At 47.3% G+C, this 24,557-nt stretch overlaps 1 protein-coding gene across 1 annotated transcript in view; it reads right to left on the bottom strand.

Annotated features, from left to right (window-relative positions):
• CSMD2 (CUB and Sushi multiple domains 2) overlaps positions 1 to 24,557 on the bottom strand; it is a gene marked incomplete at its 5' end in the record, with an annotated part of 537,662 nt that overhangs the window by 119,942 nt on the left and 393,163 nt on the right. The window contains 2 exon segments of the mRNA XM_079778373.1: positions 19,788 to 19,914; positions 23,081 to 23,272. Of these exon segments, the coding sequence (XP_079634499.1) occupies positions 19,788 to 19,914; positions 23,081 to 23,272 (319 nt within the window).

The following is a 24,557-nucleotide window of genomic DNA, read 5'->3' as shown; positions in this document are numbered from 1 at the left end:
ACACACCTGGATAAAGGACTGTTCTCTAAAATATACAAAGAAATCTTAAAACCCAACAATAAGAAAAACAAACATCCTGATTAAAAATGGATTAAAAGTCTCACCAGACACATCGCCAACGAAGATATACAAATAGCAAACATATGAAAAGTTGCTCCACATCTATGTCATCAGGGAACTACAAGTTAAAACAGCACCGAGATACCTATTAGAACAACCAAACTGAATCACGGACACCCAAAGCTGACGAGGATGCGAAACAGCAGGGGCTCTCACTCATTGCTGGTGGGAATGCGAAATGGCACAGCCACTTGGGAAGACAGCTGGACAGTTTGTTACCAAACCAAACATACAATTCAGCACTCACATTAGCCCAATGCATTGAAAACTATGTCCGCACAAAAACCTGCACTTGGATGCTTATACTTTATAACTGCCAACCAAGATGTCCTCCAGTAAGTGAATGAAAGAATAAACTGTGGTACATCCAAAAAATGGAATACTAGTTAGCACTAAAAAGAAATGTGCTATCAAGCCATGAAAAGGAAACTTAAATGCATATTGCCAAGTGAAAGAAGGCGTCCTGAAAAGGCTACATACTGTATGATTCCAACTATGATGCTCTGAAAAAGACAAAACTATGGAGACAGTGAAAAGATCAGTGGTCGCCAGGGACTGGATGGGCGGGAGGGATGGATAGGTGGCGGGTGGGAGGGATAGATAGGTGGAGCACACAGGATTTTTAGGGAGGTGGAAATACTCTTATCTATAATAATCTATAATAATAAAAGCATAATATGCTAATTAGACCAGATGTCCTTCAGGACGTCCTTCCAGACAAAGCTGGGGCTGCGAGGGAAGCCCAGGTCCCCGGTGCCAGAAGGAAGCCGGTGCCGGTAGCTGTGGGAAGGAAGGCCTACTCTTGCACAGATTTCATGCATCGGGCCTCTAGTGATACTATAATGGTGAATATGTTATTATACATTTGTCCTAATCTATAGAATGTACAACACCAAAAATAAATGCTAATGTAAACTATGGGCCTTGGGTGATAATGATGTGTCAGTTTGGTTCATCAACTGTAATAAATGCCCCACTCTTGTGGGGGATGTTAATGGGGGAGGTTTACCTGTGTGAGGGCAGTGCGTTTCTGGGAAATCTCTGTGCCTTCCTCTCAATTTTGCTATGAACCTAAATCTGCTCTAAAAAATGAAGACTTAAAAAAAGGAGGTGCTAAAGAGCAGGGGTTGCTATGGGTGTCTGAGATGCTGGCCCAGCTGTGGTGGGTGAGCCTACACCTTGGTTTCCTAAGGGCAGAACTTGGGATATTAGCTACTAGTACATATCAGCTAATCCCTGACAACCCAAGGAGGCAAGGCAGGGCTCTCCATGTGTGGAGCGCCTGCTGGCCAGAGATCAGTAGGAACCCGAAATCTTCCAGAACAAAATGGTTCCGACTGCCAAAGCTGCCTTGGTTAAGAGCCCGTGCAAATCTCTCTCTTCTAATCAATTTTACTTTGGAATCATTGTAGACTTACATAAAAGTTGTGAAGATAATACAGAGAATTCCTATAAACCCCTCACCTTTTCTTCCATTGTTAGCGTCTCACATTGCCCTGGTACATTTGTCACAACCAAGAAACCAACTGTGGATCATGACTTTGAACTCAACTCCAGACTTTATTTGGATTTCCTGTTTATCCACTGGCATCCTTGTTCTATTCCAGGCTCCAATCCATTCATCACCATCTCCTTTTAAAAATATCTTTTAAATTATAAAAATTTTAAGATGTTTCTAGTTTCTTGGGATATATTCCTAGAAGTGGGATATCCCAAGAAACTAGAAACACCAATCAGAATTGTGTTCATAGCAGCACAATTCACCATAGCTAAGATTTGGAAACAGCCTAAGTGCCCATCAACAGATGACTGGATTAGTAAACGATGGTACATCTACACAATGGAATACTATGCTGCTTTAAAAAAGGAATTTTTACCATTTGCAGCAGCATGGATGGAACTGGAGAACATTATGCTAAGTGAAATAAGCCAGTCAGTAAAAGAAAAATACTACATGATCTCACTCATATATGGATAATAAAGAACATTATAACCTGATGAACAAAAAGATAGATACAGAGGCAGAGAAGCATAGAACAGACTGTCAAATTATAGCGGGAAGGCTGGGGAGGGGTGGGGGAGGTAAGAGATCAACCAAAGGACTTGTATGCATGCATATAAGCATAACCAATGGACGCAAGACACTGGGGGGTGAGGGCATGTATGGGAGTGGGGTGGGGGAGCAATGGGGAGATATGGACACATGTAATACCTTAATCAATAAAAAAAATTGAAAAAAATCTTAAGATGTACTCAACACAGAAAAAGGCAAACAATATACAGATGTATTCAATTTTTAAAAAGTCTCTTTCACACAAACCAACCTCCTTTTCCAGAGCTCTTCGCTTCGTCTTAGTTTTGGTGCATGTTCTTCCAGACCTTTTTTTAATGGGCACAAACACATTTCCCCCCAAATGGAAGCATATTTTACATGGTGATTGTGCAACTTTCTTTCTTCACTGAATACAGTATTATGGGCATATACATTAATTTATTTTTCTGCAGAAAAGAACATTATTATATTTCACTATGGCTTTAACATTATATTTTACACTAGAGGCCTGATGCATGAAATTTGTGCAAGGGGCTCAGCCCTTACAGCTGAGGCGGCTTGCCTTGGCCCTCTCAGCCCCACCTTCGTCTGGAAGGTCGTCCTGAAGGTGGTTTGGCTGTTTGGTCTAATTAGCATATTACGCTTTTATTATTATAGATAAGTTTGCAAGGAATACTCTGTCTTCATAGCTTTGCACATTTCTGTTAATATTTCAATTGACTTGTAGACAAACTCTTTTTGGGGGGAGAATGGGCATATATTTTTTAAATGTTGGAAAATATAGCTAAGTCATTCTCTTAAGTGATTATATCAATTTACATCCCCACCGAACAGTATATTTGTTATTAATATTTTCTCCTGGCATCTGGTATCTTTTCCTTTCAAATTTTGTTTATATTTTGGAATAGAAGTTATTCATGTTACATACACAACCATGTTAATCTTTTCCTTTAAGGATACTGGTCGTCACATTTTCCTCTTCTCCCCAAAATGGCTTAAAAGCAAAACTTTAATATTTCCCCAGAACTTGTATTGTTTCATATTTTGGAGGTTTATAGGTTCATTATTTTTCCAAATGCACATTCAGTTGTCCCAACATCTATGTAAAGTTACCTCGTCCACATTTTGACTATAAAACACTGTTTACTTCCTCCTCAGCATTTATTACAGCCAAGACTTCATTTATTCATGTATTTGCTGCTCGTCTCCCCAAGTAGAAGATAATTTTCACGAGTGCTGGACCAGGCCTTGCTCACTATTGCAGCCCCAGTGCCTAGACGTGCCCAACACTTCGATGGTACACTGACTCCCTGGAGAGAAGACCCTCAGAACTGAACTTTCCAGGTTCCTCCATGGGTGTGAAATGTCGCCTTGGCCATGGGTCAGCTTTTAGACTCTCCTCAGCTCCAGGGCTCCCTCCGCTGCCTATTGGGTTGTGTTGGTGATGCCGTGAACACAGCTGCTCAGCTTACTTTGGTTTTCAGTCTCATAATCTGATACTGTTACAGGGCAAGTTTCCTTTTGTATTTTCTCTGCAAAATTTCCTAGCTAATTTCCCAAATGTATCCTTTCAGATGAACTTTACAGCGATCAAGTTCCAACATATCCCACTGATATTTTATTTGGAACTGAACGTATTTATGGATTAGTTGTGGCAAACTGAAATCTCTGGGTTACTGATTTTCTCCAGCCAGTAACACTGTAGATATCTTAACGTACTTAGGGTTTAGATTATGTACTTCGGTGGCTTTCTGGTTTTCTTCTTTGCTACATTTCTTGGATGTAATTTTTTATTACACATTTATTGTTGACTATATATGTGTGTGTGCTCCTTATTTTCAGCCACCAGTTAGTTCTACTAGGATTCAAGAGAGTCTCTCAGATTTCCTAGATGGTCCCTGTCATAGAGGTAGGTGGAGATTCCCGCGCACCAGACGCTGTGTGGGTTTTCTCAGTGGTTGTGTTCTCGTCCCCCCAGCAGCCTCCCCTCTGAGGGCTTCCGGCAGAGTGAAGACAGATGGGCTGCTCTTCAAGGCGTTTACGGGGAACAGGCTGGTGAGTGGGCCCCACGTGGGGGAGGAGGAGCTCCCAGGAAGCAGAGCAAACAAGAACTCTGGCTGGTATCCCGGCGACCCCTTCCTCCCCTGCCTCCCGCCTGCCACTCCGTGCACTGAGACCCGCAGCCCGGCGGAGGGGCAGACCAGGCGGTGAGCTGTGCGGTGCTGCTGCACGCGTGCTTGGAAAAGAGGGGTTCATGGACGGGACTTGTCGGGGAAGGAAGTGGGAAATGAGATTGAATTTTGGGTGGCATGAAAGGGAGTGTGTTTTCTTTAGATTAAATAACATGGGACAAGACACAGAGGCAGAGGGGAGGTGATGGTGCCTGGGAATAAAGGTGACCCCCCACCCTGAAATTCAGGTGTTAGGATGTCAGAGGGAAAAGAGCTGTATTGAGAGGAGGAAGATAACGAGAATTAGCTAGAAGAGTTTGGGTGTTACCTTCTTCCAGTTTCAGATGGACTAAAGTCCCTAAGGGTGAGTAATTGAATGAATGAGCTAGTGCATCGATGAATGAATGAATAAAATCCCAGGAGGACAGTCTGATAGGAGGTTGTGAAAGGGAAGAATATGGAGACTAAGTGGAAATGAAAGAAAACATGTTAGGAAACAAGCACTGTGTAGAAGGCACTCACACATTATCCCACCTAATCCTCACAACACCTTTATTTTGTAGGCAGCATCGTTTCTATCTTTACAATTGAGAATACGGAGGTTCAGCGAGGTTAAATAACTTGCCCGAGGTCAGGGCTGGTTAGAAACTGAGCCAGAATTTCATTATAAAATTATGGTCTAGGTTAGAGTTTAATGCTTCCCCTCTTTCCCCTGCTGCTGCTGCTCACATCTCCAGAAGGGAGAGGCTATGGCCGAGAGCCAGGCATGCACTGAAGAGGCCCCGCCAGTAATCAATAGTTTACATAGGAATCATACACAAGGGTAAAGGGCTGACATTTGAGACCATGAATTAAAAATGCCAGCTCACTGCATTCAGCTTAGCTGATCTGCTAATCAGACAAAGTCAAAGGCTTGGCACTGATGAGGTCAAGAGAAGTGGCAGGAGGAGGCAGCCCAAGGTCCTTTGCATGCAAAAGCAATGCAACTTGGCAACTGGAAGTATAGAGGCTGCAGTTCCAGACACCTTACTGCATTCATTTATTTAAAGACCTCCTACGTGCTGGGCGCTGGGAGATAATGGTGAGGATGACAGACAGGGAGTCATCTTCCAGTTGTTTCTGCAGACAGGCAGCACTCCCGCATACACAAACCCATTAAGAGATTATCAGCTGTCAGAGCGCCATGCTGAGAGGGAGCACCTGCTTTAGACAGAGTGGCCGGGAAGACCTCTCTACGAGGTGACATTTAAGCAAGATGAGAGGCTCACAGGGAGCCAGCCAATGGGAGGGCAGGGGAGGGTAAGAGCCGGCAGGAAGCTTTCTGTGCATAAAGGGCAGCATGGGCAAAGGCCCCGGAAGGGAACCAGCCTGGAGGGTTTGAGCCACGGAAAGGCCACTGAGGCCACGAGAGGCAGGCAGAGGCCAGGCCAGGCGGGGCCCTTGGCTCGGGGAAAAGTCGGGACTTCATTCTACAGGCTAAGGGGAGTAAGTCATTGAATAATTTTAAGCTGGGGCCTGATGGAACCGATTTACATGTAAAGATCACTCTAGCTGCCCGGGCGAGAAGAGACTGGCATGGGCAAGAATGGATCGAGGGGTCTCTGCAGGAGCCTAGGGACCCTATTGAAATCCTGGATGATGGCCAGGGAAGACGCTGTGTCAAACCATCCACATTTGTGGGCACTCTTACCGAGGGCTTGTATTACCTTATAGGAATCAGTGTATAAAATGCTCATCAGAGGTTCTGATGGATAGGACTAATTTTGGCCCAAACAGACATCTTGGGTTGCCTGCGCGGTTCCCCTGTAGGTGAACATCTGGCTTCTTTGGGCTTTTGAAATACTGAACTCAGTTCTCTGAGCCACAGAGAGGCTGAGTGTGTTGAGTGCCCAGGGGTGCTGAGAGCTGTGGGAATGTGGAAGGCTCTGTCTTTGCCCTGGAGGCTGCTGCTGCTTATTGAAAGAGCCAACAAAGCATCATAATATGTGCACTAGGTACTAAAGGAGTGGGATAAACAGAGTGCTCTCCAAATAACTGGGGGAGGGAGAAAACGAAGCTTTTGTAGAAATATCTATGTGCCAAATACCGGCACCTCTCTAGGGCTGCCTACAGACAAATCTATGTGCATATATATTGTCTAATGTTCTCGTAGAACCCCTGCAATTTAGAGTCTATTTTCCCATCTTGCTAACGGGGGAGCTGAAGTCCCCAGAGGTTAACTGAGGCAATTTGCGGGGGGGTGGTGGGGGTGGTGGTGGTCAACAGCTAGTAAGGGCTGGAGGCAGTATTCAGAACACATCTCTCTGGTACCAAAGGCCTTTCTTTTATAACATTTTCTTCTAATGGAGAAAAGCAAGGAAACCTTCATCAAGGAGGTGTCTGAGTTTTGAAGAAAGAAAAGCACAAGGAAACTGAGAGAGGAAGGAGATCACAAGACGGGGACCGGCATATACTGAGGCCTAAAAAGTGTACCTGGCCTCCCTGGGTCCAGACCCCCTGCCCCCCTTTCAATCCACCTTTTCCGCCAGGGCCAGGAGATCTTTCTGAATCACACATCTGCCTCAGCCATGGTTCCTCCTTCCCAACAGATTAGAGCCAGACTTTCTAGGGGGCCCACCAAGTCCTTCCTGAGCACCCCATCTGCCTTCTCCCATTCTGCTCACCTTCACCCATTTTCCTCTTATTCTCTGGCTTTGGGGACTCCCCTCTGCCTGGAAGGTTCCTGCCCTGCAATGCCCTCACCCCACCTTCAGTGGGTTGAACCCTTTTCCCCCCAAAAGATAAGTGCAGTTGTGAATGTGAAATGAAGTCAAGTTCAGATGAGGTCACACTGGATTAGGGTGGGCCTCAAGTCCAAGGACTGATGTCTTTGTAAGAGAAAGAGGATGGAGTTTTGGATACAGAGACACCGAGGAGACACAGGGAAGGTAGAGGCAGAGACTGGAGTGATGTGCCTACAAGCCAAAGGATGCTGAGGGCTGCCGGTGGCCACCTGAAGCCAGGAGAGACATGAAACAGATTCTTCCTGAGTCTCCGGAGTGAACACGGCCCTACTGACACCTTGATTTTGGACTTCCAGGCTCTAGAACTGTGAGAAAATAAACTCGCTATTTTAAGCCACTCAGTGTGTTCCAGCAGCCCTTGTCCACTAACCCACCACCCGACTAAATCTAAGAAGCGGAGAGCACCGGATTCTGATCGGAGGGGCCGGCACCTCTCTAGGGCTGTCTACAGACAAAACTTGCTTCTGGGGTTCCAGTCCTCAGTTCTCTCAGTCTGAAGGAAACTTGAATACATTGGGCATTTTGGGGAGACTGCCCACCTCATGGCTTACAGGGGGTTCATCTGCATCCATTGCAAGAGATATGCAAAAACGAGAAAAAGAAATCCATGCATCTTGCCATGTCGATTTCCCTTGCCCTCTGACTGGGCCCCAGAATCTGAAAGGGCCTGGGTGCTCTGGATGAACACGGGACGCTGCACCATGCAGGCCATCACGGTGGATCTTTACATGGGGGTGGGGGGTGGGGGAAGATAGTGTGTGAACGAACAGCTGCTGCAGGGGGAAGAGGGTCAGCAATCACTCCTGTCCCCAAATGAGAATGCAGCTTAAATTATCCTTAGTGACACTGGACATGACAGGGAGAAAATAATACTTGTTTTATAAAATGCCCCCCTCTGAGCTACTGAGCTGCAAACAAACAATTAAACCATGATCATAATAGCAGACAATAATAATTAAAGCATCCTGCCACCCAGAGAACAAAAACGGAGAAGACAGCCCAAAGCAAGCCTTGGCGTCTAGAGCCAGCTGGTATTCAACGGAAGAAAAGAATCTTTTGTTATTTTCATAAGTGAAGGCATGAACCTGGGCTTCCGGTCACTGATGCTGCTGCAGCGGCTGGCCTTCTGGGAGGTCGGGGCAGTGCGCAATCGCAAGACTTAGGCTGCTGCCCTGTGCGGCACTCTCAGCTGCTGGTGACCTTGGACCGGCGGCCTCTCCATCCGCACTCCGTAAATGAAAACCCTTTGACGGCCTGTCATTAGCTAGAGCCTGCCCTGTGAGAGGCAGATGCACCTCTGTCCTCCTTGGAAGAAACATTTTCCATAAAATGAAAGGCTCATGTCTCCCGAAGAGGCTTTATAACAAAGTGGCAAAAAAACAGAAGCTGTGCAGGCAAAGATCTGGGTTCAAACACTCGCTCTGTGATCGCTAATTGGGGAACCTCCAGAGCCTCAGTTTACTCCTCTGAAAAATGGCAGGAACGTCGCCTATTCAGTGATGTTGCTAAGAGGATGGCTGCAAATGAAATCACATGTAAAGTGCCTTGCACTGACTCTGATTCATAGTATAAAATCAATAAAGGGTAAAATCACCTAAAGCGACTTCCATATTTGCTCTATTTATTTTTACTTGACTAAGACAGATTTGTTAAGTCTCTACGGCTGTCCGTTTCTCCATGTATTTCCAACAGATTTTGCTTTATGTTTTCTTGGTAGGTTATTTGGTGCATAAAGATTCATGACGGTTAGGATTACTATGGGCTATGAATTTTATCACGTGAAGTAATTCCTTCTGTCCTATTTAAGGTTGTCTTTTTCCCTTGACTTTCACTTTTTTTAAGAAAAGCAATACTGTGGGCTCATGCTATTATGTATTCTCATGCCATTCCTTTGTTGCAAATGTTTATTTTTAATATTTTATTGCTCTTCTGTTTAGAAGCATCCCCCTCCCCCCTTTACTTAACGTGATAATAGTTTCCTTGCAATATGGAAGTTCTACATGCGGGTGCCAGCTCATGGCTCCTTCAGCTCCCTCCCTGCCCATAGGTCGGTCAGTAATTCCTCCACATCTAATGACAGAGGCTTCCCTTTCCTGTACGCCATCATTCGGGGCCTCTCTCGGGGATGCCCCCACACCATTCTGCCCACCCCTTTCGCAGACCCTTTGCTTAGCATCTGCGCCATGCACTCTGCTCTCCCACTTGACCTTGGTTCTCTGCTGACCCTCAACCAGGTCTCAGAGCTCTTTGCTCTGGGCCCTATGTCCATCCGTGGACACTCCCACCAACCTGCCCACCCTGCACTCCTGTAACCTTGGCCTCTCCGGGGCTGTCTCTCCTCCTCCCGTTCCCTCCTATGTCAAACAGTAGTGGTCAGACAAAAGTCAATGACATTATCAGAACTCATGTTTGTTCTTGATGGCGGCGACGTTATGTGTTCACTGAATCTTGCATCCTTTTCCTCCTAGGCACACCTCCCTCAGGACCAGGTGACCTGTAATACATGCTCTGGTCAGTGGGATGTGGGAGGAAGCGCTGGCTCTTAAAAAGCTGTGTTCCTCTCTGTCATGCTTTCTCTCTTCCCTCCTCAGCTGGCCAGATGTGAGGAAGCCCTGGAGGATGGTGAGGCTCTCACATAAAAGGGGCTTGGAGCCATGAATTACTTTGCTGAAGAGACACTCCAACCCCACCCCAAGGCCCTGCATGGAACTGTAAAGTGAGTAACCAATTAACCGTTATTGTGTTAAAACACTGAGATTGGGGGGTTATTTGTTATATTAGTTAGCAAGTATTGCTAATGCAAGCTTCTTTTCATCACCCTATTTTATGATTTTGTTTATATGTTTTTTACTATTTTCTTCTTGGTAATATTTCTTAGTTTTCACACTCTTTAAAATATGTTTTTATTTATTTCAAAGACAGGAAGGGAGAGGGAAAGAAACATCAATGATGAGAGAATCATCAATCAGCTGCCTCCTGCATGCCCCCCACTGAAAATCGAGCCTGCAACCCAGACATGTGCCCTGACCTGGAATTGAACTGTGACCTCCTGGTTCATGGGTCTACACTCAATCACTGAGCCACACCAGCCGGGCAGTTTTCCCACTTTCTTCAGTGATTTGTAAACTACACATTTTGTTTCTAATTCTTAAGCATCTTTAAGCATTTTCAAAAATACTCCCAAACTTGCATTTTCTCTAATTATAAAATTTAAGAAAAATAATATACTATTTCACTCTGCCTTATGTAACACAGGAAACTTAAAACGATTTTACTTTACCCAATACTAAACCACTGACAATATAATCAGGGACTACAGACTCCAATTAAATAGCTCCTTTCATGGTCATCATCCTTAGCACAGTCTTTTCCTGAACATCTAGGAGGTTCAAAATCACATGTCCGTTTTAGTTTCCTGTGGCTGCTGTAGCAAAGTACCGGAAATCTGGTGACTTAAAACAAGAGGACTTCATTCTTTCCCAGTTCTGGAGGCCGGATGTCTGAAATCGGTATCCCTGGCTGTGCTGAAGTCAAGCTCTTGGTGGGGCCATGCTCCCTCTGGAGTCTGTCTGTAGGGAGGATCTGTTCTTTACCTCTTCCAGCCTCTGGTGGCTGTTGGCATTCCTTGGCTTGTGGCTGCACCATTCCATTTCCTGTGTCTGTCTTCACATCATGGTCTACTCTGTGTGTATAAAATCTCCCTCTGCTTTCCTCTTATGAGGACACTGCATTTAGGACCCACTCAGATCATCTAGCAAAATCCTTAATTTAATCACATTTTGCAAAGATCCTTTTTCCAAATAAGGAAACGTTTATAGGTTCTAGGCATTAGGACCTGATATTGTCGGGGCCATCTGCAAGGTCTTTGCCAGTTCTTCAAGGGGCTCGAGTGCCAATTTTCTGTGGCTTTGGTACATGTTGTATTCCAGCTAAATCAGCAATGGTTGAGTCTCATAATACCACTGGCTTTGGCTTTTGATATCACAGAGAAGACATGCTAGGCTTTGGATTAGTTATGTTTCTTGTTTTTCATAAATGACTGTTTTATTTCATAAGACCTGATTGTATGCTTACCTGTGTGAGTATTTTGCCAAATGCTTTTAGGGATTTTGTTTTCTTTTGTTAATCTTCACAAAAGGATAATTTTCCCCTTTAATTAAAAAAATATATATGTTTTTATTTATTTCAGAGATGAAGAGAGAGGGAGAGAGAGATTGAAACGTCAATGATGAGAGAGAGTCATTAATTGGCTGCCTCCTGCACAACTCCTATTGGGAATTGAGCCCACAACCTGGGAATCAAACTGTGACCTCCTGGTTCATAGGTGGCCGTTCAATCACTGAGCCACACTGGCTGGGCTCCTTTGATTTTTTAGAGAAAGTGGATGGGAGGGAAGGAGGTAGAGAGAGAAACATCAATGTGAGACACATCGATTGGTTGCCTCCCATACGTGCCCCAACCAGGGCTGGGGATCAACCTGCAGCCCAGGTACATGCCCTTGGACAGGAATCGAACCTGTGACCCTTTGGTGTATAGGCTGACGCTCTAACCTGCCAGGGCTTTTAGGGATTTTTTATTATTGTTGGTACAGTTTTCTTTTTCATTTGGTATCTACATCCTTTTGTCTAGATCTCAGGGAGTCCTTTCAATTCACCAAGGAAGTTTCAGCACTGGTAACTCCATCTTTCTGCCCCGCCCCCCCCATCCCCTTCTCAGGGTGTTAGCTGACATTTTGTATTTTATTTTACCTTCTGCTCTATTTGCTCATTGTCCCCCTTCATTTATCTGCCTGGACTGGCACTCTGTCTTCCACAGTTGGCAACTTTTCTTACATTACTTTCATACCTTCATAATTTTTTCTGCAGTCTCAGAGAGATTCTCCAGCGAGTTTCCTACTTCAATGCTCATGTTTCTTACGAGGCAAATACTGCTACTGTGGATTTTAACTGTTACCATGTATTTAGTTCCTTTGCATTGTTCACTTGTCTCCATCACTGTCTTTCGATCTCAGAAGCTCCCCTCAACCACTTTCTCATCCATCTTCTGCTACTTATCAACCCTATTTCTTATGTTTAAATGAGATTATCTACTCATTTAAATTTCCTTCTGTCTACTATTATAAAATATTTTCAGAAAATATGTTTCTATCTCTTTAGGGAAATGGCTCTCTCTCTCTCTCTCTCTCTCTCTCTCTCTCTCTCTCTCTCTCTCTCTCTCTTTGAGAATGCTATGTTTTAGTGCCACCACAAGTTGATTTTATTTGTCTTGCTTACTTGTTAATTACCTTTTGGAAGGGAGGGATCTATGCTGGTCCAGTGTGGCCCACCAACATCCTGGATTTCTTTGGTTGAACTGTTTATTTTCCCCTGAGAGATGTGGGAATCCATTCCCGGGACTGTAAACTGGCGGTCAAGCTCATGTGTGGCCAATGCAAGCCTCCAGTGTAGCTCAGCTGGATTATTATTCTCGGATAATTTGAAGTACTCCATGCTTCTTTTTCTAGAGGTCATCCGTGAAAAACTAAATTGCCAGAGAGCACCAGCACTCTTACAGCTACATTCATACCCACCAGGTTACTCACAGCCTCTCCTTCAAACACCTTTTGTGTTCCTTTCGACTATTCCCCGATTTGTTGAAACCTTAACTCTGACAAAGGCTTAGCTGCTCCGTCCGCTCAGGAGGTCAGCTCTCACAGTGCAAGTACACGGGCCTGCTCTGTTTAAGATTTAACTTCCTGCCACTGCTCACGGATAAACCTTCTGGAAGCTGCTCAACCTGCGGCCACCATTCCTGGCAAGAGATGTGAACAGAAGCTCCACTTCTGGTGCCTTCTGCCTCCTCTGGGCCAGCTGCCCGCTCGCTGGTTAGGGGGAAGCAGCCCTGAGCACGGTGGGGACCGGCGCCCTGTGGCGATGCTAAGCTGCAGCGGGGGAGTCTGGGCTGCAGGCACAGCCAGATGTTGTGTCTAGTCCAGCACCCTCCCAGGAAGACAAGCTCCACCGGGCAGGGGTTCTGGTTAATCAACACTCTGCTCCATCCACCCTTTTGGTAATCCCTCTGCTTTGAGACTGACAGCCAAGAACGGAGTTTCCAGGTTGCCCTCTGCATTAATCCCTATGATTAAAAATCAACCAACTGGGACTATTAGCTAAAATGAGCTTTATGACCACATGGGTGTTAGAAGCAGAAATCAGAGCTCCCAGGAACAGTGAGTTCTCCGCCTTGCACGGGCCCCAGGGTCTTCAGGGAAAGCTCGCTTGCACAGGACCGTCCCTTCCCCTTTCCTGCCTCCCCCTCCATGGAGGCAGACCATAGAGCTTTCAGCCCAGCGCCATCTGTACTCAGGAAACAAAACCCAGTTCTTCTGAATGTTAGCAGGCCCCTCAAACAGTTACACGAGACTCCTCTCCGGCTTCACAGCCAGTTCGCTCTGTGTTGCTGCCCCTGATCTTCCTGAAGCGGCAACACTGAGTCGCGCCAGACAACGACCTTTCCCGAGCAGCTGTGCACGCTGGCTGTCCTTCGCTCCACGTTTGGGAGGCCCTCCCCTGCACCTGCGTGGGGAACTGCCGCTGCCATTGAGATGCAGCGAGGCCAGCACTTCGTCTCGGGGATACCCTGCCCCCAGCTGCCGCCCGGAACTATGAACTATCCCTGCAAATGCTTTCCTATTGTGTTCTAAACCTATGTACGCTATAGCATGTATCTCATTATGTTAGAACCCATAGCACGCACTTACCTGCACTCCATTTCCAAACCTCTCATCTGTCTGTCTTTCCTATTGAAACTCTAAAAGCAAAACCAAACTGACTTCCTGCTTTCCCTCAGCCAGGCCTGGCGAGTTCCGACTAATGAGATGTGGGATGATGTCTCCAAGGATGGTGGCTCTTCCCGAATAAAGACGCACACTCTCACGAGGAGAAGGCTCTGTGCCCGTCCCTCTTCTTTGAAACTGGAACACAGACACGATGCCTGGAGCTGCAGCAGCTGCTGGGTGACCACGAGGACAAAAGCCCAGGGAGGGCGGAGCCAGAGGGCAGGAACCGCATCCTGGGCGCAGGCCTGGATGGAACCTGCAGAGGCTCGTTCCGGGGAAGCGTGGACCTCCATCTGCCCACGCCGCTCTGGTCGCTCGTCCTATTTCCATTCCTAACCCTAGAGCGTTTGTCTGTAAGACCGAGGTCTTCAAGGGGAAAGACTGTTTTGTATTCATATTTATATGCTCGGTGCCTGGCAGAATGCCTGCCACTGAGTAAATGCTCCAGGATTTTTAATTGAACTGAATGTCATTACTGTCTTCTCAATATTCCAGTGGGTCCTTGTTACAGTGAGAAATCCATTCAGAGACCCTTTTCTACTCACGAAACCTTATATCCATCCCTCCTTCTCCCCTTAGCCCCAAGCAGGCTCCAGCCACATCAAGGGAGGCCTGTCTCGCGGTCAGACCCTATGTCCCCTGTGTTCTTGCCTTTACTCTCCTTCCCATCAATTAGAATGTTCGCCTCTGCACCTCCAGGCAGAACATCTCTCTCTGCTCTCTTACTGAACTTGACTTGCTTACAGCATCTACCTTGTCTTGGAGCACCTGTTTGACTATTTCCCCCCTCACACGTGAGCCCCTGGAAGACAAGAGCCAGCCGTGGGCTGACCTGCGTGTTTCCCACGGCACAGCATACACAGCTGGGCACAGGGAGGGTGCTCATGAACACAAGGTGCTCGTGTTCTGTTAACTGGAACTAAACCAGGGTCGGAATGGCAGGCTGGGAAGAGGAAAGACTAGGGCTAGACAGACGGGATGGAAACCCACCTTACTGGCTAACTGTGAGACAGTCATCCTCTCTGGGCCTCAGTGAGCTCATTTATAAAATGGGCACAATAATAACGGATCCAGAACCTAGTAGGCTGCAGGTGTTTGATAAATGTTGGGTAGAGGGCAGGACAGACAGCAAAAGGCATTGTTTCCCTCTCTTTGGCAATTTTCATCTGAGCTGGCCCACGGATCAGAAAAAGGAAAATTCCAGCCCAACAGTGGAAATTGAGAAGAGGCCCCACCACATGGGATAAAACATCCATGTTTTACATTCTGACCACAGAAGAAAGCGATGTGGCAGGAGTAGCTCATGGGTCTGCTCTCCTGCTGCTAGCTGCCAAGCCTGGCCGGAGCTCACCAGCAGCCTGCCCCACTCCCGGCTGTCAGACACAATGCTGCAGGTGTCCCTGTTCCAGGCGGGTCTGACTGCACATCCAGGAAGGGTCAGCCTGACCACTGTCCCTCCTGGCACTCCTGGAGGGGGACTATCCTGGCCCGGCCTTCTGGGCTGAGCTTGCCCTCAGATTCCTCTGGTCACTCCCCACACTTGGTTGGGCTGGGTCAGAGTGGGGGGAGGCATCCGCAAGCTTTCTCTTGTCTGTGCCCCTGGGAACAGTCTCAGGGCCTGGCCTGTGGGCTGTCTCCCATCCCCTCCCATCTGGCACACCCAAGGGGGGGACTGCTTGACACCTGCTCCCACCAACAGCCTGGCACCCACCACCTGTGACTGAGGGGTAACCTACAGCCTGCTGCGCTCAGAGGGTGTTTAACAACCACAACCACCTGCCTGACTCCCGGAGGGCCTGCCCATCACTTGGGAATCACATGCCACGCACTGTTCTAAGTGTTTATGTTAACTAACTTAATCCTCTGGGCAAACTGAGATGGCAGGTACTATTTTAAATCCCCATTTTGCAGATGAGAGAACTGAGGCTCAGAGTTCTGCTTGAAGAGCTTCCTAAGCTACCCAGCTAGTGGCATGGCAGGTGGTCTGGTGCTAGAGCCCAGGTCTCAGCTACAAATTGATGCTGAATAAATGACAAAATGCTGAGGATATAAAGAGAAACAGCTCTTCAGAGGAATCGAGCTGAATAGTCAGACCACATGGTCCAACCATACAATGCAGTTAATGCAGGGAAAAGCGGGAGACATTGTAAAACTAAACATAAGTAGTATTCTCAGAGAGACGCAAGATGATAACACATGGATAAAAACAAAAATAGGCTGCCAAGAGCAATCGGTAAACAAAGAATACAGCTTCTTGGAAACAGAAACAAAAGTAAAAACAAGATTTCCAAAAGAAAGAGGGAGAAATACCAGGATAAATATTGTTGAAAACAGAATTAATGAAAAGACAAGATCACTGGCAGAATAAAAACAGGATCTAGAACTTTCAAATCACTAGAGGGAAGACCAAGCCCATTAAATCAAGTCTGCTGACAACAGGAAGAGCTGAAAATAAAGGAAAACAAAGAAAAAGCATACTATGTTTGTTTGAAAGAAAGCATAATACATTTGATGTAAAAGAAATACATAAAACCCTATATTCTTTTTACTTCGGACATTCATAGAACAAAAGACAAAAATTCGAAAAGCAGAAAGGGTACAATGCAGTAAAAATAAAAATAATAACAAAAGATCATACAAAATATATATAACCACTTAGTAACTTCTAAAACATAAGTGCTCAGGTTAAAAGGAAATCTAAACTGAAATGATAGACTATTTAGAAATGAACCGAGTTGAACGCTCTATATGGAAAACATAAACTCCCCCAAGGAACATAAACAAAGAACCTGAAGCAGCAAAGACAATTTAATGTCATTTTGTCCACCAAACTGGTGAACGCCGCCAGGACTGGCCACGGCCGAGGTGCCGTGTGCGGAAGCGGGCTTCCGGTGGAGAGGAAATCGTTGCACCCGCTAGAGGGAAATTTGAGGTCACGTGTCTTGTATTTGTCTTTCAAGAATATATCCTAAGAAAACAACTGAGCGACTGTTCAAAGATTCATGTGTAAGGATGTTTACTGGAGTGAAAACCTGAAAATATCCACTTTATCAACGAGGAGCCGTTAAATAAATGATGGTTGTGCGTACATTAGCATTCCCTGCAGCCGTCAAACAGGAAGAGGCTGATCTATATATATTGACACAATAAGAGGGTGATACATGACTAAATAGTGAAACAAAAAGCAGGTGAGCGAGCCGCGCATAGAGATGACCTTGCTTTGGGAACCACGTCTGTTGCACTTGCTTCATGTCGTATTGGCATACCAAGTAGCACGGCTATCGATAGTGTGTGGAGGAGAACCAAGTGAGATTATGGGCACTTCTGATTTCTACTTGATAAACATCTTTCTTGTTTGCATTTTGAATTCTTAAAAAAAGAATATAGATTCTTATAAAAAGTCTATAAAGATATTCACATTTAAGAAATAGTAACGAAAGCTTACTCTGAATAAAAACTCGAATACAAAAGGGGCTACATGTGTTTGTCTTAATTCTGTCTAATTATGAATCGCCTTACATTTGCTGCTGGTTATCCAAGTGAGGGGTGTATGGGGATGGCGAGGGAGAGAGACAGAGAAAGGGAGGAAGAGGAGAGAGGTAGAGTGGGAGAGAGAAGGAGGGAGAGAGGGAGAGAGGAGGAGAGGGAGAGAAAGGGAGAGGAACAGAGAAGACACGCTGAGTACGAAGTGCCCATAGTTGCCCCCCACACTGGGAAGGCAAGCTGGGGTGGGGGCTGAATGAGAAGGGGGAGATGAGCTGTCAATCATCTCCACCTCTGGGCAGCTCTCAGGGCATCTGGGAAGCCCATCTCTGCTCACTTGGCACTGGCTTCAAGAAGCCGTCCATGTGGCAGACTGAACCGTCCTCACCTTCTCCCTGCTATTCCCACCTCGGGTCCTCACACACACTGGCATGCCCTGTGACTTCACAGTTCCTGCTGTGCCACACGGGAGAGGACACTGCCTGCATGTGTCTGGGTTCTCTCTCCCCGACAGCTAGGAAGGGCGCCCCTGATCTCCCAGCCCACCCCACGCCCACTGTTCCCGTAAGTGATCATGGTCCCCATCCTGCCCTGAACTCCTGTCACTGCGTCCGTACTGTCGCTGTCAGCCACTCCTGTCTGCTCTGCTCTCCCCCAGCCCTTGTCCTAAACCTTAGTCCTGGGCAGGCTAATGTTGCTGTCCGGAGGAGCGCATCCTTCTCCTTAGAAGATGCTGCCAAGTACGTAGGAACAAAGTGTCACGGTCCACAATGCATTTTTGAGCGATTCAGAAAAAAAAAAAGAGAAAAAAGGATGAAAAGGGAAAAGCAAGCAAATATGGCGAAATACTCGCAACGGTGGCGGGTCCGCAGGTTCTGGGTGTGCTGTTCTTTCCACTTGTCTGTGACGTTGACAGTGTGCTACACAACAAGACACGGGGACAAAGAAGAAACCTCCATTTCCATGTTTATGAGGAGAGGGAGACCAGCTGGGTGACCACTTACATGTCTCCTGCATTTGTTCCTTCTTCCATCCCCACTGTGGCCATCGAGGTCCAGGCGTCCTCACCCACCCACATTTGGAGGCAGTTTCCTCACTCGGCTCCCGGACCCAGTCGATCCCATGCCCTCCCACAGGCTGCTGACAGGTCCAGACCCAGCGTCGCAGCCCCGAGCCGGGCCGCAGCGGGCTCCCCAGCATTATCTCCCTCTGCTGCCCACCTCCCACCAGATCGCAGGCGATGTTCCCGCCCTGTGGACCATTTCCAGCTCGAGCCTGGGCACCTGGGTCAATTCCTCTGCCCAGAAGGCCCTTCCCCTCCCACCAATCCTTCTCCTTGGCCACCTGGCAACCTCTCTTCGTCCTTCAGGGGGAAATCTCTGGTCTCCTCCTGTCCTGCCTTTCATAGCCCTCCTCCTTCTGCCCTCACCTCACTCTGTGCACACTCTTCTCCTCTCTGTCAACAGTGACAGGGTCTCATTCATCTGCACAAAGCCAGCACCTCGCATGGGCACTGCCAGGTATCAAACAGAGAGTTGTTACCTGAATGAATGAAGAGAGTGCATGAATGAGCAATGCTCCAAGGAGGAAAAGGGGAAGACCTCCTCCTTATTTGCATACTGAACACTAAAGTAAATGAGTCATTATGTTCTCGATTCACTCACTGCTCATTTCATATTTACTGAGAGACTATTATGGATGTATTAGTCATATAACTACCTTTACACCTGAGCCAATCTTCCTTCCTCCCTTCCTTTTTCTTTCTTCCGTCTTTCCTTGCTGGACGTTGTAATTCTTCTCTCCACAACCCTAAACCGTAAGAATTTTGTCCTCATTTTACAGTTGAGGAAACTCAGACTGAGAAAGAGAAGTAATCTGGCTCATACAACTTAGGCTGACCCTTACTGCTGTCAGAGAAACGACCACAGAGCCACGGTTAAATATTTACTATGTTCCAAGTACTGTGCTGAGCACAATGCATACAGCGTCTCTGAGAAGCTGGTATTATAACCCACAATCCAGAGGAGACAGTAAGTCACAGAGGATAAAAGACTCAGTTAGCCAAGGTCCTAGGATTCAAACTGGGGTTCACATGACATCAAGCCCATGCCCCCAGTCACTCTGCTGTAACTGTGCCATCTAGACCACAGAGTCGTGTGAACTTGGGTGGCAGCCCTGTGAGGCCAAGACTGGCTTTTCCAGGTTCTCCATGGGCCCAGCCCAAGCCTGGGGTCCTACGACCCCTGCTGATCACGGGGCCACCAGGTGAGGTGGGCGGGACCGGCTACCAGCTGAGTGGCTGGTGATGATTCCCCTGAATGGTCACTTGGCAATGGTCACTTGGCCAGCCAGACACTTACCCAATGGTGCAGCCAGCATCAGCCTCGATGGTCCAGATGCAGTTGAGATTGTGTTCGTAGGGAGCTGGATACCCGGGAGACAGCACCTGCCCCGACACCTCTCCTTTCACTGTCCCTCCACACTCAGCTGAAAGAAATCCCCAAAGAGTGAGCTTCATGGGGTGGCCTGTGCTGCCAGCGATCACTTGGTGCTTCCTCTCGTCTATGTCCCCGAGTACCTCTCATTCATTCCAGGGGGACCGAGCTCTGCATACAGAATACCCCTGGGTGGGACTTGTATTCAGAAACTACAAAGAACTCCTACAACTCAACAGTGAAAAGACAAACAAACCAATTTAAAAATGGGGAAAAAAATGGGCAAAGGATTTGAATAGACATTTCTGCAAAGAGGTACATAAAGAGGTATTTATCCTCAGCAATCACTAGGAAAATGCAAATTAAAATCACAATGAGATGCCACTTCCCAGCTGCAAGTGTGGCTAAAATAAAAAAGACAGACACTAATAAGTGTAGGTGAGGATGAGGAGAAACTGGAACCCTCACCCACTACTGGTGAGAATCTAAAATGGTGCAGCCCCTTTGGGGTTATCATACAACCCCAGCCATTCTGTGCTTAGGTATATACCCAAGAGAAATGAAAACATACTTTCACACAAAAACTTGTACCCAAATGATCACAGCGGCATTATTCATAATGACCCAAAACTGAAAACAACCCACATGTACATCAACTGGTCAATGGATAAACAATGTGGTACATGCATATGGTGCATGAACAGGTTTTATCACAGCACATGCAACATGCTATTATCATGTCTACCTCCTCTACACTATAAGCTCCTTGGAAGCAGAAACCTTGTCTTACCCATATTTTCATATCAAGTGTCTAGTACAGTGTTTGGCACATGAGAGATGTTTTAATAAATGCTTATCAAATGAATAGATGGGTGGGTGATCCAATAAATGAAAAAAACGTATTGCTTCCCAGGAAAATTACTATAAAGGTCTGAATCAGGGGAGCAGGAAAATGAAGGGTTGGAGATTTATTGCAAAGCTTTCAGGAAAGGGAATGACTGATAGACAAGATCCTGGAAGAAACAGAAGGTGGGATCAACGTCACAAACAGAAGACTGGCCTTCACCTGCTGCTATAATGGACCCATTAAGCATGTCTAGGGCACTATGGCTGGACACAGGACCTCTACGCCAGGGCTGGGGGAGGGGCTCTCTGCCAGTGCTCCTGAGACCAGATTCTCAGCTCCAGCCTCACTTGGAGTCCTCACTCTGTGGTGCTGTTGGGGTGAGTGAAGTCAACCTGGCTGACAGACGCAGGATGGAATGGGCCCCTAGCAGCGAGCAGGGTGGGGAGAGGAAGACTGTCAGCCCCACAAATAGAAGAGGAAGCCGGAAAGGCGGAGGAAAGGACCCTGTTCTTGGCTAGCGCTCCCTTCCCCATTCCAGATGGAGAAGCCGCCTGGCTTTGGAGAAAGCGAGTGTTGGGAGGAGCAGCACTGGGAGCACTTCCGGACACACGGCTGCTCTCCTCACAGGCCACGTTCTCGGAGGACTGGCAGGTGGGCAGCAGGGGCCAGGCGGCCAGCCTGCAGCAGAGTCCCTGTCAAGACGACTGGACTCTACTCTTCCTGGTCCTGCTCCTTCTTCCCGTCCCAGAACCCTGGCTGCCCCGTTGGGCTGTGGCACACACTCATCAATGAAGCACACACCTGGATGTGTAAGTCACAGGAGTCATTGCTGGGAGACCTCGATCAAGTCTACGATGACGTGACATGTGTAAAAATATACACCCACAATCCCAAATACACAGCCTCACTCCCCTGAGTGGGGTCCGAGGGAGTCCCAAGGGGGAAGGCTTCTGAGTTTCAAAGCATAAATATTCTTACTAGCACTGCTCGAGCGCTTCCTCAAAGTTCAGTCCAACTGGCAAAAGAACCTGACAGTGAATCCTTTCGGCAAGCAAGTAAATGGCCTATAACGTGAATCATCCTTTCTCCTTCACACTCTGCTCGCTCTGGCTTGCCTGCGGCATTCTACCCGTGTCTGCCTATGCATGTGTCTCCCTCGCTGGCTGGGACCTGCTCTTCTCGATTCCTGGGGCCTAGTGCAGGGCCTGGCACGTGTGTGACAGAAGGGGATGAAAACAGGGATGCAGGAAGAGAGGATGGGGCATGACTGCAGACTGAGTCAACCTCAAACACAGAGAGAGGAAGACTCTAGAGGCTGTGTAGAGGCCACTACCCTGGCCTATAGGCTTAAACTCCTTGCCTTTGGACACTGCTGCCTAACAGTGTTGAAGATCCTGTTACAATGTATTTGGCTAAGGGAAAAGACTATTGGCTGTTAACACTGTCCACCACGCTGGTGCACGTGCCTGAGCTAGAAGGGCCACCCCCACCCCACTCCGCCTGCTGGTGAGTTCTTACCCGTCTTTCAGTCTCAACTGAAATATCACCTCCTGTGCAAACCCTTCTCAAAGCCTCCAACACTCGGCACGTAACCCTTCTTACCGTGCTTATCTTGTATTATTAATGATCTGCTCATGTGTCTGTTCTCCCTGCTAGAGTATGGGCTCCCCAAGGGCAGGGAAAAACGCTTTTTTCTTTCTGTTTGTATTTCTCTGCCTACATACATGCTGGCACCAATCCTGTCACATGGCCCTTACATGTTTTCCCAGTGGGTGTTTTGTTCCTATGAGATTAGCCAGTGCAGACACACTGAGGTGGTGGGACAAGGGGGTGGGGATGGAGAGAGGGCAGGCCTGCTATTTGGGGCTGGGGAGCAGGACACAGCAGGAAGGGTAATATTGCAGGGAGCTGGGTGAAAGGTGAAAGGCTAGACAGACAGAATGGCGTGAAAGGTGAAAGGCTAGACAGACAGCTAGGTGAAAGGCTAGACAGACAGAATGGCGTGAAAGGTGAAAGGCTAGACAGAAAGGTGAAAGGCTAGACAGAAAGGTGAAAGGCTAGACAGACAGAATGGCGTGTTTTTCCAATTTCTCACTCTGCCTTGGATCAGGCTTCTCCAGTCTGTGGCATGTGGATAAGGCTTCTGAGAGCCTCTGCTGACACCCTGGAAGCACCCAGGCATAGGGAGTCACTAGTTCATTGTTCTATTCCTTCTTAAGATAGTTTATGCCCTGGACCCAGGCTCCGTCACCTTCTTTCTTGTCCACTCTCCTCCCGCTCCTCTGTCACCAGCGTTATGAATCTGGGGGCCTGACTCGGCTCTGGTCCCACTTGCTAAATGTATGACAATGGCAAGCAGGGGGCCTCCTACCGACACAAGTGGGGAGAGGTCGATCCCAGGTCCTGCGCTCCCCGCTCAGACACAGCAGCTCCTCGCTGCCCCGCAGGCTGTACCCAGAGTCACAGCCGAAGGACACAGAACTCCCTGCAAACTGGCCTCCATCGTGAACCTTGTAGCCAAACTGGGGGGTTCCCGGGTCCTCACATTTGATGAGTTCAAAACCTGGCAAGAGAGAAAAGAAAGGGTAAGCAAGACCAGCCGTGGCAGAAACCAGTCCTTCGGAGCCCGTTTCCTCGAGGGAGCCAGCAACACGTGTCTCTAGTTCTGAGGGACTCGCTGCTCGGGCGTCACATTGCTGTGCTCGGGTGAGGGTGTATTATGGAGTATTCATTCCCCCGATGCTGGCTGCAAATGATTTTAGTTATTTCTCCAGGCATGGCTTTCAGGCATAGTTTTTGACTTTTCTGTTTCTTCTGTTTGACCCCAAAGCATTTTGCTAAGTGGGAGCTGTTCTTTCAGTTTTGCTCACCGAGACGTTCTGGTGGTAAAGTTGCTTTAAACGTATGTTTCACGCCTCCGTCATTCCTGCTTAAATGTGCTCTATTGCAAAGGCTGGAGAAGGAAACCTCTACAGAGCTCCTGGGATACAGTGCCTCACGTGCTCTCTTGCTTGTTATTAACGGGAGTCTCACAGGAAGGTATGACTAGGTGTATTTTACAGCTGAGAACATTGACTTAGGAAGGTTAAATACATTGTTCCGAAGTCATACCATCTCAGATGATGGGAATGGAACTCGACGACTCTGCTGAGTCCCTTTTCCACTGATCCGCCCTCCGGGACCCGCACAGCCCCCTGTCAGATGGCCTTGAGCCTGGGGACAGGGATCCTGAGTAGCCTCACTGGCTGTGTTTTCTCTAGCAGACTTATTGGGAAATAATTCACATACTAAACATCCACCCTCCAGCATGTACAACAGAGTATCTTCAGTACCTTTGCGCAGTTGTGCACCAATAAAGACAGCTGACACAGGACGTTCTCATCCCCTCAAGAGAAGCCCATCCACATTTCCCTCAACTCCCCCAGGCCAGGCAGCCCCGATTGCCCTCTGTCTCTGTGGCTTGGCCTGTTTTGGACAGTTCCTATAAGTGGATCATATAACATGTGGCCTTTACTGAGCATCATGCTTCCAAGGTTCATCCGTGTTGAAGCATGAATCAGGTATTTCATCCTTTTTGGTGGTCACACATTCCATAACACATGTTGTTTCATCACTCATCGGCTGATGGATACTCACTGGATTTTAAAATAGTCTATAAAAGTACATTTCTTTTTATGTACTGGGCAAACAGAAGCTCAAATAAATGAGTCAAATGGCAGGAGAACCAAAATATGGGGATGTGACCCCCAAGTACTCCAGGGCTGCGTACAAACCTGGGTGCTTTCCATTTTCAAAATCCCAGGAGTAAAGAAGAAAGTTAAAATCACAAAAAGAGGGCAAGAATCAAG

Source organism: Cnephaeus nilssonii (genome assembly GCF_951640355.1).
Source record: "Cnephaeus nilssonii genome assembly, chromosome: 7".
Classification (NCBI taxonomy): Eukaryota; Metazoa; Chordata; class Mammalia; order Chiroptera; family Vespertilionidae; genus Cnephaeus; species Cnephaeus nilssonii.
The sequence above is the reverse complement of the archived record's forward strand: the minus strand, read 5'-3'. Positions and strand labels throughout refer to the sequence as shown.